Source organism: Castor canadensis, chromosome 6 (assembly GCF_047511655.1).
Source record: "Castor canadensis chromosome 6, mCasCan1.hap1v2, whole genome shotgun sequence".
Taxonomy (NCBI): domain Eukaryota; kingdom Metazoa; phylum Chordata; class Mammalia; order Rodentia; family Castoridae; genus Castor; species Castor canadensis.
In genome coordinates this window covers 66,030,985-66,047,447 of record NC_133391.1, presented here as the reverse complement: position 1 = coordinate 66,047,447, position 16,463 = coordinate 66,030,985, and the positions used below count along the sequence as shown (strand labels likewise).

The window sequence follows — 16,463 nt, the reverse complement described above, 5'->3', positions numbered from 1 at the left end:
TGGGTTTTGTCAATGCTAATCCTGTGATATGTCCCTTATTTGTGTGCTGTTATGAACCTTTAGGGTATTTCCAAACTTTTAGGTCACTGTTTCAGTACCTTAGAGGATTCATCTCACAAAATGGAGTCAGTTACGAGTCTAAGATTTTTTTTCTTGTACATTTGATTAGAGATACATACGCCAGAATAACTGACATCAACGTGTCTTGGGCATATGGCAATATAAAGCAAATATCATCTATCATTACCTCTTGTAAATCTGCTTGTTTCATAGAAGTAAATTTCTCCAGAACTTACTATCATTAAAAGTAGATTTTTTGCAAATTTCTTACTGATAAAATGAGGAGAGCTTAACTCATCTCTGATTAAGCGTATCTCTTGCATTGGGAGTCACACGCTTACCCCAGATAATATTTTCTCCCATGCTGTATGTGTGTATGTTTTTTCCTCAGAGTTCTTTAATGGCTCTCACGTTTTTACCTTTCAGACATTGACGAATGTGAACGTAACCCTCTCCTTTGTAGGGGTGGCACCTGTGTGAACACTGAGGGCAGCTTTCAGTGTGACTGCCCACTGGGACACGAGCTATCACCATCACGCGAGGACTGTGTGGGTGAGTTGTCTCCTCAGCACATAATCCCGGGGGGGACAATGGGTAAAGATTAGGACTCACTTCCTACAACTGTTTTGCTCTGGGGCACATGAAATCTATCTTATTATAAGCTGGACATTTGGATTTCCTCCATCTGGATTCAGGCTGTGTTCACAGGGCACTTCTACCATATATTAATGAGCTGGTATTAATCTGGTTAGCCTCCTCTTCTTTGCAAGCACAATTACTGGTCCCTGTGTGAAGGACTCTGTGCAAGGCCATGTAGTCCCACCCTCCGGGCAGGATGAAGGGGTAAGCTGCTCAGGACTGCTCCCTGGTTGTCCACATGTGCACTGTGCATCCTGTGCCCAACATCTTGCTTATCCACTCAGACAGAGCCTTCCCTATACCCTGTGTCTGCTCACAACTCTACTCATATGTGATATGGTCTCTTCCCTGGCCTTGAGCTCAGTAGGGATGTCAGGGGGGCAGAAGGGCACTAAGGGCTGGTCTTTGAACATTCCATTGTTTTCATAAATGCAAAGACACCCTCAGAGTTCACTGTGTTCCATTGTGCTGGCTTTCAAACTTTGATGTGGCCATAAAATATTTTCTTCATGGGGACTCATTCTTGAAACTCAAAGCAAATAAATCAGATTAAATTACATACTCTATTTTAGAAATAATTTGAGCACACCTCTCCAATACACATGTATTTTCTTACAAGCCATATATATTGCTGTGCTAATATATGAGGTGAATCTTAAGCAATTAAAACAGACATTTTAAAAGGATGAATTAAAAACTTTTAAATTTTTTTTTTACTTTAAGAGTAGTATAAAACCTTTTCCACACTGGTAATTACAGAACATTTATTCATGGTTGGACATATTGTGATATAGTGATTCAGGAATCTGTTCCAAGTTCCATTTATTTTGTTACTTAATTTTCATGGATCTCATAGCTGAAAAAGTACCCCCTAAAGGTACAATGTATAATATAAAGTATATTTCTATACAACATAAAATACATATTTATTGATCATAAGCATAAGTCCATATTGCATACTCTTCTTGGTAATTTTGAGAAGCCAGAATGACTTTCCTGTTACATCTGATTACTGTCTGTTGTCATTGTTTTTAACTGATACTGTGTCCGACAAGTAGCTTGCAAAAAAGCAGTGGGTCACTGTACCATTTTCTTGCTGTTCTTTTGTGATTGCAATGTTAGTACTAATTTATTCCACATCTCTTTGCCTAAGTTTTTTAAGGCGCCTGCCCTTTTTATGAGGGTTACTTTATTTTAAAATAAACAATATAATCTGTCGATCTACATATCCAGACACATGATGATAACAAATAAACAAGTGTAGGTCTTACTGTCATGCCTCTGTTTTCTGGAACCAGCATCTTCCCTGAAGATAGTTTAAGCAGACAACATTTGACCAGCTAATGAAGACCAGGCAAGCATGTCACAGTAAATTCACAAATTAGATAGTACTAAGCTTCATTTCTGGCATGTGCTGTATTTGTGTGGTCTAATGGTAATTACTAATCACATATGGCTGTGTAATTTTCATGAAAATTAAATAACAGTAAAATTTCCATAGTTAACACTATCCCTGTTTTGAGGACTCAGTAGCACCTGTGGCTATATATTAGCCAGCATAGCTAGAGAACAGCTCCATAATTGTAGAAATTCTACTATATAGCTATATTGTAGTTAGAAATAAATAGATGTAGAGATTCCAGCATTTTCTTAAAACACCCTAGATATCTTACTTCCCCTGAAGTACACACACCCCTTTGGAGAACTTTGCTCCAGTGAATACCTTTCTTGGTGGTTTTAGTGGTTTGGCTTGTACATAAAGCATCAATTCTGTTTATCTTTTGTAGATATTAACGAGTGCTCCTTGAGTGACAATCTCTGTAGGAATGGAAAATGTGTGAACATGATTGGAACCTATCAGTGTTCTTGCAATCCTGGATACCAGGCCACGCCAGACCGCCAGGGCTGTACAGGTGAGGGGACCAAGCAGGTCTATAACTCATAGCTCTCATATCATCTAAAAAAATTTTGGCAGTCAATATCTGTGAAAGTCTATGGGATTTCTTTGTCCTAAAAATGAATCTAAGAATGGGGACAGAATTCCAGGGTGCCACAGTCTGTAGGTTTTCCAGGGAAGTCATTGGTCTTATTGTAGAAAATGCTCTGAATGCCATAGTTACTGTATTTCTGAGTTCTTTAATCTTCAAGTACTAAAGATCAATGGAATGCTATCTAAAAGGAAGTGAAAAAGAGCTAAGAAAGATTAATGGAAGACTAGTGCTAAGCCATTACAAATAGTAGGGAGAAAAATCTAAAGTTACTTATATCTGTTTAAAAAGGAGAAAAAATTTAAGGAAGTAGACCTGGCACAGAATATATTTGCAGTGTTGTTTTCACAGATATTGATGAGTGTATGATAATGAATGGCGGCTGTGACACCCAGTGCACCAATTCAGAAGGAAGCTACGAATGCAGCTGCAGTGAAGGTTATGCCCTGATGCCAGATGGGAGATCCTGTGCAGGTACAGAAAAGAAAACACACAGAAATAATTTGATCTTACAAATGTGGCATGAGAGATTGTAGAATAGAACTGAATGGAGAAAATATATTTGAGACTGGTGAAAGACATCTTGTTTATTTGGTTTTCTTTGATATTAACTTTGTGTCACCAGATATTGATGAATGTGAAAACAATCCTGATATCTGTGACGGTGGCCAATGTACCAACATTCCTGGAGAGTATCGCTGTCTCTGTTATGATGGCTTCATGGCTTCGATGGACATGAAAACATGCATTGGTGGGTGTCTTAAGCAGGGGACCAATCCTTACTCACACAGATGCACACCCAAATTCACACACACAAACATGAAAAGAGAAAGGGTTTTCCAGTTGTTCCTTTAAAAAGTAGAGCCATTTTACTAAAGCAGTAAGATCTGAAAAAGGAAAACTTATTGGAAAAAAATTCTTAAAGACAAATAGTATATTTTTCTGTAATACTGGTCTTGCAAGTGGATTATATTTTAATATTGAATAATGTGGATTTCAGTCTTCTGCTGTTCGGTTAAAAAATAGCTTTTAAATTACAATGATGAACACATGCTAACCAACATCTTGAAAATGAATTTTCTAGATGTGAATGAGTGTGACTTAAATTCGAACATCTGCATGTTCGGGGAATGTGAGAACACCAAGGGATCCTTCATTTGCCACTGCCAGCTGGGATATTCAGTGAAGAAAGGAACCACGGGATGCACAGGTAGGATTCAAGCTTTGTCCTCTAGGTTTCAGCTTGTTAGGTTCAAAGGTCAATCCAGCATCATCATTCCCTTGCCTCTTTTAGACCATTTCCCACAGCCAGGCTGTGACTGTGTGTGTAATGACTGACCTGAAGCCTATTTGATATATTTGGCTCATCTCTGTTGTACCCACTGCCTGACCACCCACCCCAGACCTGGCTGAGGGTCCAAACACAAAGGAAGGCAATAGGGCAGAATCTGCTGCTGCCAGGCTTCTGGTGGCTCTTGCAGTGGCATTTACTTTTGTAGCCTGACTGCTGCCCCAGCGAAGGCATAAAGAATTACCGAAAGACCTGGACAGATCTCAGTTGTCATGTGCTCTTGCAGTTGAAAAGATTAGTCTTAAGTTCTGTTTAGACACTTTCCCACTCTTCCTTACCCCCATTTTTCTTCCCTTCTTTATTCTTCACTTTTCATTGCTTTCGTCTTCTCTTCTCTTAGCTCAGTTGTCCTTTTCAGGTTTCTCTCTCTACTTTCTTTGTTCACTTTATCTCTTTTCTTTTCTTCAGTAATTGATTTTAACCCTTTGCATACAAGTAGGACCAGAAAGTGCCAAGGTCAAGGTTTGGGCTAGATGCTTCTCAATTCTCAGTATAAGAGCCCTGTATGGTATTTTGCTCCAAGTAGGCAGTGAGGCTTAGGCTGCAAGCAAGCTTTAAGCTTTCCCTCCAGGAAACGGGCAGGTCATGAGAGTGGCTCTAATGATCATGTTGACTCACTAGCAGAGGTGAAAGGAAGCCAGCAGTGTGTGCATGTGTCATTTCAGAAGCTGGAACGTGGAATCAGTAAACTGAACAGAAAGGTGCTCACATTCTAGAAAGCTTTGCAGAACCAAATCTGCAAAATACACACACACAATCATGCATTGCTTTATAATTGGGGTACATTCTGAGAAATGTGTCATTGGGCAATAGACAATAGAGTATGAGGATACAAACTAAGATAACTTTGTTACCAGCTGCATCATTAGGCTATGTCATTTTATGGGACCACTGTCATCCATAGGGTCTGCCATTGACCAGGTTGTTGTTAGGTGGTATGTGGTCCTGTGTGTGACATACAATTGTATATATGTAATATATATATGCACATACACACAATACTGGTAAAAGCATCTGGCCATTCCCTAAGGAATATTAAATATTCTTAAATAAATATAAAAAACAAAAATACACACCTAAATGATAGCTTACAAAAACTCTGTAAGTAAAAATTACAGTTGATTTTTTTAAAAGATAAATCATTATATAACTTTAAAGAGAATGAATAACTACTTTCTCATTGAAAAGTCAGGCTTGTTTTTATCTTCATGAAAACATGTAGAAGGGAATAGCAGAGTCTGTTTTCCTCTTCACGCTTAGACTCTGATGTCCTCTCCATTTTGTTTTGTCTGGGCCTTTGCACTCACACCTGCAGAGACAACCCCTGCGTCAGCTCATTCCTACCAAGAAGGGTCTGATAATTTCTCCTAGGGAAGGGTTTGCTTGGTGTGAGCCATGATCCTCATATCTTATTGGAGTCTAAAAAGTTCAAAACAAAAGTGATGTTAATGTTTTCTCTGTGTTGCTCTGTATTTAACCTTTTACCTTTTTAAAAATATACTTGGAAGTAGAATTAATTAGCTTGTGTTTTATCTCTTTGATATTAACTCTGGTTTCTCAGATGTGGACGAGTGTGAAATTGGTGCCCACAACTGTGACATGCACGCCTCTTGTCTGAACATCCCAGGAAGCTTCAAGTGTAGCTGCAGAGAAGGCTGGGTGGGGAATGGCATCAAATGTATTGGTGAGTTTGCTGAGGAGCGGCATGCATTCCTGAAGGCTCTTCTCTTCTCTGCACAGTTGTTCTCCCACATGCTCTCCACTTTCCATTATCCTCTTGTAACTCAAAGGATGTCTTCTGCCTAAGAGTTTCTGTTAGCCTTAAAGGTCAAATTACAACAGGATACCTTGGCATCTGCTTTTTCATATATTGTGTTCAGTAAAAAAAAGTATTTCACATGCAACCAGTGATCCAAACAGCTGTATGATAGAAAATGACTAATGTTTTTCCACTCTTTTTATAGAGTAATCAGTGAGATTTAAAACCTAGTGACAGCCAGGCATAGTGGTCCACAACTATAGGGAAGCATAAGTAGGAGGATCAAGGTCTAAGGCCAGCCTTGCACAAAAATGTGAGAACCTATCCAAAAAATAAAGTAGAACAGAGGGAGGAGGCTGGGGTGTGGCTCAAGTGGTAAAATGCCTGCCCAGCAAGTGTAAGGCCCTGAGTCCAAACCCCAGTACCACCAAAACCAAAATAAAGTAAATAAAAATAAACACAACAAAGTGAAATAAATGGAGGAAATGGAAAGACTTTCTCACTATGGACTCAAGCCTATAGTTAGCAATTAATATCAGCTCACTGGAAAACAGAATTCTTCTTAGAGACAAATCTGAGTGTTGTTTTGGATTCCAAGAGGCCAGATTTGAAGAAGGGAGAGTGGGGAAGGATGTCTTCCCAGGTCCTCAAGCTGGAGTCTGATTATAAGTCTTCTACGCTGTGTGGCCAGGAATGGATTATACCCTTGGTGTCATTCACAGTGCTGTTTAATAATGCTCAGTGTTTTACACCCCTTGACAATAAAGCATTTTTCCAACTGGTAAGAATTATCCAGGTCAATTTAAAATAGAAAAGCCAGCTGAACTGACCTCCCTGTGATGATTTCTCACTAAAATCTGATAAGCCTGCAGTAAGGATTAAAAACAGCCTTACCATCTCTTACATACTATTAGTGTAAGTTAATTTGAGTATACTTTCCTATCCATCTGTTTTACACCTGTCACATGTTTACAAGCCACTATAGAATGGACATTATCACAGTTGCCAAATAACTTTGCTACGTAACATCCTATGATAGCTTCATTAATTTTATGAGCAACCTACTTCTAGTCTAGCCATCTCTGTAGCATTCATCTTAATAACTTTCCAGCCATGTCCTCATTCCCATTTCTCTGGTTCCTTATGTCTCCTGTTTTCTGTCTTTTAGCGTCCATTTTATCTGTTTCTTTTCCATCTGTCAGTCTGGCCAGCCATTCATTCCAAGACTGCCTGCCTCCAATATAAGAGATATTACAATGTCCAGGAATCTGTGCTCCCACTGTCATTCTAATCCATCCTGTCCCTTCCATCTTCATTCCCCTGCCTAGTCTAAACCAATCAGCAGTCTTGTTCTCTACCTCTATCTCCTCTATTTCTATCTATCTCTTGGTACTAAAAATGAACCCTTATGTGTTTGTTCATTCTCTCTCTGGTCCTCTTGCAACCTGTTCATCACATAGGAACAGAAGGAAACCTAAACCACAGATCTTTTCATAATTAGCATCTTAGGGCAAACCCCAGCTTTCTCTCCATAGCTTACAAGGCCTTACCATATGCCTCTGCTATCTTTGTCACTTCATCTTCCACCACCCTCTGTCTCCTGCCGCTCTGACCTCCTTTAATGTCTTGGTCACAGCAGGTGTTTCTCCTGTATGTCTGTATATGCTATTCTTTCTGCAAGAAATAGCTTTCCCCACTTCTGTTCAGTAAGCTAACTCTTCCTCATTCTTTGGGTTGGAAAATTGATTAAAAATTACCTTCTCACTAGGTCCTTCCTTATTCCTGCAGTCCAGATTCAGTGCCCTTTTTGTTCTATCATTGCCCCTTTGTAATTTCTTTTATGGTGCATATAAAAATATTTTTTCTGTACTTAACATCTGCCTTTTCCTCTTGACTATGGACTGCATGAAGTCAAGAATCATATCCCAGTTTCCTTACCTGTACAAAATCTTGAAAACTCTATGCCAGTTTTCCTGCTCTGAAATTCAGTAGTGTCTTTAAAATTGATCCTTTTTTCAGTGATAAGGGAACCAGCAATAAAATTCAGCCTCAGTAGACATCAGAATGAACTCTAACACTGGTTTTCTTTGTATTCTCAAAACACTTGAATTCATACATTTGGACCACATTTGTGGCATGGACGTTTTGGATTATGGGTCTGAGAGCTTAAGGAGTTGGTGCTGTGGATAAACTAAAAAGCACATTACATTTGGCAGGTTCACATTTAAATTAAGGCATGGCAGAAGCATCCTGGGTGTTTAAATGTTCCATTTTCATGTCTGATCTTTGTTGCTGTATTCCCTTGGCATTCAGATCTGGACGAATGTTCTAATGGAACCCACCAGTGCAGCATCAATGCTCAGTGTGTAAATACCCCAGGCTCATACCGGTGTGCCTGCTCTGAAGGTTTCACTGGAGATGGCTTTACCTGCTCAGGTGAGTGACAGCCTTGAGGTGTGTGCTGATGTGGCTGTCATGGAATACTATGTATACTTATTTGAAGAAAGCTGTAGTTAAAAAAGACTAAAATAACTGCCACTCTTTTTATGCTTGACCTGCAAGTGAATGTGCATCTTTCTCTTACATTGAACACAAAAGCCTGAGTTGATCTTCCAAAATATTAGTGGAAGTTTTAAGATAATGCCATTTATTACTGTCGTGTACTCCTTCATCCTGCTTCATAAGATAATGGTAAAAAAGGAGATTTTGTGTAGATGAGGCCACCTGGATTGAAATCTTGTCTGTGCTGCTTACTGCCAGGGCAATCAATAAATGGAAGATAAGGGGAAAGTATTCATCTTTTTAACATAGGATTATGATCTGTACAATCACTGCTATTTCATGCATTTATTGAAGTTTAAGTAGCTTATCAGGAAGTTTTGAAAGGATTAAGCAAAATGATACAAGTAGAGAACTTAAAACGTTTTCATAATATTAGCTGATATTTAGCTTCTATTTCTTCCACATACCTGAAGGATAAAACATTGTCTCATTATACACATATATAAGACTAGATCATCTTGCTGAACAAAAACAAATTGGTAATTTTCACTTGATAAGGTAAGAGCTTCTCAGTTGAATTTTAGTACACACTTTAATCATTTAAAAATACACTAAATTTTTCCTAATTAATATAAAAATGCAGACTCATCCTTTTCAGATGCCTCTTTCAGAAAAACATGCTCATTTAATTTTATCATTTTCTTTTAAGCCTTGTAAGCATCTTTCCTGGCCATTCTGCACACTGTGGTATCGAGGAAAGAGCATGACTTTGGTGTCAAACACATCTGTAGTCAGAGCAGGGCTCAGCCAACACAACTAGCTCAGCATGACTCTCACAGCTCCCTTGGCTGCTCTCAGCCTCAGGTTTTCCTCCTCTGAACCTCACACAAGACCAATGAACTCAATGAAAAATGCATGGCAGGCAACTGGCACACTGTGTGGCCCTCAATAAACACTGATTTCTGCCCTTTTTTGCTTTATAGGATTAAATAGATCATCTTTAAGGTCTATGAGTAATGCCTGTTTGCATAATTAAGATGGGAATAGTTTTATAAAATTGTAGTGTCTCTAATTTTCTTTAAAGTACTTGGACAAAGGAAGGCATAAATTTGCTTATAATGTTTTCAGATGAATAAGCATCTTCTAACGATTGATTCCAATGTTCTAGGTTATCTCTATGATGTTTTTATAATACTGTCACATCAAATTGGCATTAAAGAAAACTAAGACAAAAGTGAGAGACATCTGCATTAATCATGTCATGATTGATTGTTAGGGTGCAGGCTAAACACCTTGCTATGCTATCAGATTGTTTTCCCTTATTTAGGTGAATGTGATTCATTTGTTTCATGTTAGTGAGCACCACGTCAAGCTGGTAAAATTGATTTAGTTTAGGAGCAAGGAAAAAAATGTGTCATGAAACTTGGAACTTAATAGAGATGTAATTTACTTCTTCCACAGATGTTGATGAGTGTGCAGAAAACGTAAATCTCTGTGAAAACGGTCAGTGCCTGAATGTCCCGGGTGCATATCGCTGCGAGTGTGAGATGGGCTTCACTCCAGCCTCAGACAGCAGATCCTGCCAAGGTGGGTCACCAGCATTCCAACTCATTTTCAAGTTGGATCAACTACAGCAAATGAAACCACAAAAAGGGCTGGAACGGGCTCCACCTGGAAGCAGAATACACAGCACAGGCTACACATATAAAAGTCATTCATTTAAGCGTGGATTATTTTGTGGAATGAATAATGATGAAGACAGCTTTCATCTTCTTATGAAGTTTTCCTGGCCAAGAGCCAATAGTTGGAAGCTTGGCTTATTCTTTTTTTTTTTTAACCATTTTTTTTCCCTTTTTATTATTAAATGAATGACATGTGGCAAAACTATTCAACTTATAAAATCTGATCTACTACCTACCCAAATCACCACTATTTATTATATTTATCACAATCTAAAGTAGCTCGTTTTTGGCATTTGCCTTCATGCATGAGTTTGCTGTCTGTATGTCTGGGGCTGGAAGCCTCATCAGGGGATTCATTAAGAATTTCACCTCTGCTGAAGAGTAATGTCTCCTTCTGAGTTATGACGTCAGCCCCCTTTCCTAGAATTGGGACTTTGTGTCTAGCGTGATATCTTTCCAAGAAAAAGAACTTGGACTTTTCCTTCAAATTAGACTCAATTCCCATTACATATGGTTTGGGCCTTAGAAGTGTTATGTTATAAGGAGTACAATATAAAGGAAAGAAAAAGAGTAAAAACAATCTATATGACGTAGAGCTTAAACAGAAAACTTATAAAAATACTGGAAACTCAGTGAAGTGTGATGGTATGTGCCCATAATCTCAGCACTCAGGAGGCAGAGGCAGGAGAATCACAAGTTCAAGGCCAGCCTAGTCTGCATAGTGGGACCCTGCCTCAAAACAAATAAAAACAAGGAAAAAATAAACTCGGGCTAATTGCTGGGCAAAGGTAACCAAATGAAAACAGATGACAGTCTTTTCTGTTCTAGTACCTAATCACATGAACAGGAATGGCAAATATTAGCATGTACATCACAGACTGTACAAGCTGGGGAGGCTCAAAGTAAAACCTAACTCTGCTCTAACAAGCAAAGTGGCTGTAAAGAAAAATGTGCACCTAAAACACCGTGAGGTTTTCATAAATATCCACCAATATGGATTGAATAAGAGGAAGGGGGCTGAAAAGTAGGCCCATTCGACACTGAGGGTATTCTTGCTTCTACGTTGACCTAGAGTGAGTAGAATCTAATCCATTTTATACAAGATAACTAGACTGTGCTTCATTTTTTTCCCCAGCCCTGACTTCTTCTAAGTTCTGAAGCCAATTAGTAGAAAATATGAGTCAATGTCAATAGGGAATTGCTTGATTTATCATCAACGTCAGCTTGGCAAGGACCTGGACAAGGAGCAAGCAAGCAGTAGCCAAACACTGAGGCCAGCATGAGTTCTTTATACCTAGACAGAATTTCCCTTCCATAAATTTGTTCCTTTAACTGTGGCATAAGCTCTTCCAAAACTTCTTCCCAGACCCTCCCGCCATGTGGCATTGAAGAGTTGCTGCTCACTGTATTCCCTCACTTGCTTGTTTTCTCAGGTCACTACTATGGGGAGAAATCCCTCCCATTGCCAGATCAACTGAGGATGGCACATGAGTAACTTACCCTCACATAGGCACTCTGCTCCACTGAACACCAGCATTTAAGATACCAAAATGGCGATTCTACCTGTTTCTTCTTATTTTTGTGTGTTCTGTCTTCCACAAGTCTCATTCATCCACAGTTTCTATTGAATTTAGGAATTTAATTCCTTGATGACTTCTCATCTCATTATAAATCTAAGCCCCTTTTTCTATAGGGCTGTACATACACATGTATGCCTTCATTTTCATGAATAAGGAACAATAACTTCACATTTGTTAACCTAAATCCTTATGAAAAAGTTCCATAGATTGAATTTCAGATGTCTTCTTTTGGGAGCGGGGGGGCTATTGGGAGTTGAACTTAGGCCTCCTGCTTGCTAGGCAGGTTCTCCACCACTTAAGCTATGACCCTCCCCCACCACCCCTTTTTATGTTGGTTATTTTGGAGATAAGTTCTCACTTTATGCTCCATCAGGCCTCAAATTGCAGTCCTTCCAGTCTAGGATTTACAGGTATTAGTCATTATGCCCAACCTGAATTTCAGATTTTAACAGGGATATTTTAATGAAACGTATGAGAATGTGCTAACACTGAACCATCTTATTATATGGTATTAGAAACAGAATTCTTTCTGTTTTTGTGATAACAGATCAGATTGCAAAGTAGAAAAGAAGCAGTTTAAAAGTTAAACTTAAATAGTTTTAATGATATCATTAATACTTTTAAATTATCATATATTTTTATATTTTAAGTTACCAATCATAAAACATCTACACTAATTTATTAGGATATTGGTTTTGTTTTTAATTTTATCTAACAATTTGACTCCTGTGTTATGTTCGTGGTTTTTAAAATTTTATTTTATTTTTGAATTAGCATACATAAATAATGTGAGGGGATTTCATTTGATAACTTCATACATGTGTACAATGTACTTTGAACAAGTTCATACCATCCATCATATTTATGTTTAACTTTTATATTTTTTATGCCTTAAGTCACCACTTCTTAGTTTAAGTATATTACAACCCTAGACAGTTAAAATATAAGACACAGAGGTCTAAGAGTAAAGCTCAGTGGTAAAGCACATGCATAAGATACACAAAGCCCTGGGCTTGGTCCTCACTACCACAAAAAACATAGGATGCTTATGTAGCAAGAAAATGATAGTTCTTTTATAGCTTAGTTCCATGAATAAACATTAGCTGCTTTCCATTTATACTAGCCAAAGAAAAGGAAAAACTTTTACTGCTTATAAACATCCAGGGAGTTAGAAAACACCATTAGTTTTATACATTAAATGAAAATTTTTAAATGTTTTTATAAACAATAAATTTTTTAAATCTTCAGATATTGATGAATGCTCCTTCCAAAATATTTGTGTCTTTGGAACATGTAATAACTTGCCTGGGATGTTTCACTGTATCTGTGATGATGGTTACGAATTGGACAGAACAGGAGGGAACTGTACAGGTATGGCCACTTGAGGGTTTGATTGTGTTCTCTTACTTGAAATGAATACTCTGTGCGAAATGTAAAAAGCCCTCAAATTTCTGCTTAGTTATCTATGTACTGGACGATGCATTTTTCTCAAAAAGAACATTACATTCTGATACATTTGTTTTTTACTATGAAATTGATCCATTTTTATATAGCCAACTTAAATATCTGATGAAACTAATAAAGCACTTTTGTGTAGCTATGTATATGTGCATATATTTTGATGTATATATGTATATATATAATTTCAGTTAAGCAAATTGTGACAGTTTTTTCTTCCTCAGAATTGTAACATTTATTTAATTGATATTTAACTGTGTTAAATGCCTTTTGGTATACCCGCAACAATTTTAAAAAAATGTCTTGATATAAATCCCACAGGCTTGATCTGTGGAAGCTGTTTTAGATACATAGAGAAATTTAAGTTCTTTTTTCATTGTGCTGACTCCATCCTAATGGTCTTCACTGACTTGAAAAAAATCCACCTAATTGTTTGGGCCAGAAATATGCGTTAAATGAAGTTGTTAACATGGGCATTTTAAATGCTTCTAGATATCGATGAGTGTGCAGATCCCATAAACTGTGTCAATGGGCTGTGTGTCAACACACCTGGTCGCTATGAGTGTAACTGCCCACCTGATTTTCAGCTGAACCCCACTGGCGTGGGTTGTGTTGGTAAGTTAAAACTATGTGAAATGAACAAACAGAATTGTATTGAGTTGAATATTACCAACTCTCTTGGTAATGAACTATAGTAAATGTTTGCTGCAGGTAATTTTAAAAGAAAATAATCCCTTTAAAAACTCTAGATTATTCCAAGTTTATGAATGACAGCTGAAAAGCAACTAGTTGCATTCAGAGGACCATTTTGGGTATACTATCTTCAAAATCAACAAAATATGGAACAGAAATGTGAGTTAGCTATGACTAAATTCTTACTAAAAGAATTCTCACTACAAGAACCTTTTCTTACAAAAAGGTTGTTGATATTTTACTTTCCTGTAAATTCTTTTTTTGAACTTCTTAAAAACATAAAGGGGTCCATTGGACGCAAACGTTAAATGACAATGCTACTTTTATCAAAGGCTAAATATGTGCAAACTATGAGCCAGCAGTTCTCACCTCATTTTATATGCCAAATATATTAATGCACATACCCATATACAGATGTGAATAAGATACTCAGTGTAGTGTTGCTTATGATGATACAGATTCAGAAACAGTGGTTGCAAAGTGAATACATTTTTTCAGAAGAGGCAGTGGGGGACCATGGAGTTCATAGACAGGATTTTTTTTTTTTGAGCTATCATAATTCATTTTTTTTTCTTTTATAGACAGGATTTTCTCAAAGCACATATAATAAGGAAAGGTTATAAAAATGAGGTGTATGAACAAAAACACCATTATTTAAAATTAAAAATGAACATATTAAAAGTATTTTCGCAAGAACACATATTAGAGCTAATAACATTAAGTGTGTTTGGAGGATCAAAGTAAAGTAAGAGGGATGGGAAGAGAGAGTAAGGACAAAAGAGAGAAAAAGGCAGAGAGGAAGGAAGGATGAATAAATTCAGATCTAATACAGGAAGGACCACGAGTTAACTCGCCTCTGCATTCAAGATTCAGCAACAAACACAAAATGAAAAAATGAGAAAAAGATATAAAACAATAAGAAAGCCTAACTGATTCTTTTTTTTTTTATTAATATGTGCATATAAGGCTTGGGTCATTTCACCCCCCCTGCCCCAACCCCCTCAATACACAGCAGAAACTATTTTGCCCTTATTTCTAATTTTGTTGAAGAGAGAGTATAAGCAATAATAGGAAGGAACAAGGGTTTTTGCTGGTTGAGATAAGGATAGCTATACAGGGAGTTGACTCACATTGATTTCCTGTGCGTGGGTGTTACCTTCTAGGTTAATTCTTTTTCATCTACCCTTTTCTCTAGTTCCTGGTCCCCTTTTCCTATTGGCCTCAGTTGCTTTTAAGGTGTCTGCTTTAGTTTCTCTGAGTTAAGGGCAACAAATGCTAGCTAATTTTTTAGGTGCCTTACCTATCCTCACCTCTCCCTTGTGTGCTCTTGCTTTTATCATGTGCTCAAAGTCCAATCCCCTTGTTGTGTTTGCCCTTGATCTAATGTCCACATATGAGAGAGAACATACGATTTTTGGTCTTTTGGGCCAGGCTAACCTCACTCAGAATGATGTTGTCCAATTCCATCCATTTACCAGAGAATGATAACATTTCGTTCTTCTTCATGGCTGCATAAAATTCCATTGTGTCTAGATACCACATTTTCTTAATCCATTCGTCAGTGGTGGGGCATCTTGGCTGTTTCCATAACTTGGCTATTGTGAATAGTGCCGCAATAAACATGGGTGTGCAGGTGCCTCTGAGTAACCTGTGTCACAGTCTTTTGGGTATATCCCCAAGAGTGGTATTGCTGGATCAAATGGTAGATCAATGTCTAGCTTTTTAAGTAGCCTCCAAATTTTTTTCCAGATTGGTTGTACTAGTTTACATTCCCACCAACAGTGTAAGAGGGTTCCTTTGTCCCCACTATTCTAACAGGGGTCAGGTGGAATCTTAGCATGATTTTAATTTGCATTTCCTTTATTGCTACAGATGGTGAGCATTTTTTCATGTGTTTTTTGGCCATTTGAATTTCTTCTTTTGAGAAAGTTCTGTTTAGTTCACTTGCCCATTTCTTTATTGGTTCATTAGTTTGGGGAGAATTTAGTTTTTTAAGTTCCCTGTATATTCTGGTTATCAGTCCTTTGTCTGATGTATAGTTGGCAAATATTTTCTCCCACTCTGTGGGTGTTCTCTTCAGTTTAGAGACCATTTCTTTTGATGAACAGAAGCTTTTTAGCTGTATGAGGTCCCATTTATCTATGCTATCTCTTAGTTGCTGTGCTGCTGGGGTTTCGTTGAGAAAGTTCTTACCTATACCTACTAACTCCAGAGTATTTCCTACTCTTTCCTGTATCAACTTTAGAGTCTGTGGTCTGATATTAAGATCCTTGATCCATTTTGAGTTAATCTTGGTATACGGTGATATACATGAATCTACTTTCAGTTTTTTGCAGACTGCTAACCAGTTTTCCCAGCAGTTTTTGTTGAAGAGGCTGCTATTTCTCCATCGTATATTTTTAGCTCCTTTGTCAAAGACAAGTTGGTTATAGTTGTGTGGCTTCATATCTGGGTCCTCTATTCTGTTCCACTGGTCTTCATGTCTGTTTTTGTGCCAGTACCATGCTATTTTTATTGCTACTGCTTTGTAATATAGTTTGAAGTCAGGTATTGTGATACCTCCTGCATTGTTCTTTTGACTGAGTATTGCCTTGGCTATTCGTGGCCTCTTGTGTTTCCATATAAATTTAACAGTAGATTTTTCAATCTCTTTAATGAATGTCATTGGAATTTTGATGGGAATTGCATTAAACATGTAGATTACTTTTGGGAGTATCGACATTTTTACTATGTTGATTCTACCAATCCATG

At 37.7% G+C, this 16,463-nt stretch overlaps 1 protein-coding gene across 1 annotated transcript in view; it reads left to right on the top strand.

Moving 5' to 3' along the window:
* Positions 1 to 16,463, top strand: part of Fbn2 (fibrillin 2) — a 240,565-nt gene that overhangs the window by 171,263 nt on the left and 52,839 nt on the right. The window contains exons 27-36 of the mRNA XM_074076622.1: positions 487 to 612; positions 2,487 to 2,612; positions 3,039 to 3,161; positions 3,313 to 3,438; positions 3,772 to 3,897; positions 5,600 to 5,722; positions 8,111 to 8,233; positions 9,761 to 9,886; positions 12,810 to 12,932; positions 13,512 to 13,634. Coding sequence (XP_073932723.1) covers positions 487 to 612; positions 2,487 to 2,612; positions 3,039 to 3,161; positions 3,313 to 3,438; positions 3,772 to 3,897; positions 5,600 to 5,722; positions 8,111 to 8,233; positions 9,761 to 9,886; positions 12,810 to 12,932; positions 13,512 to 13,634 — 1,245 coding nt within the window. The remainder of the gene's footprint in view (positions 1 to 486; positions 613 to 2,486; positions 2,613 to 3,038; positions 3,162 to 3,312; positions 3,439 to 3,771; positions 3,898 to 5,599; positions 5,723 to 8,110; positions 8,234 to 9,760; positions 9,887 to 12,809; positions 12,933 to 13,511; positions 13,635 to 16,463) is intronic.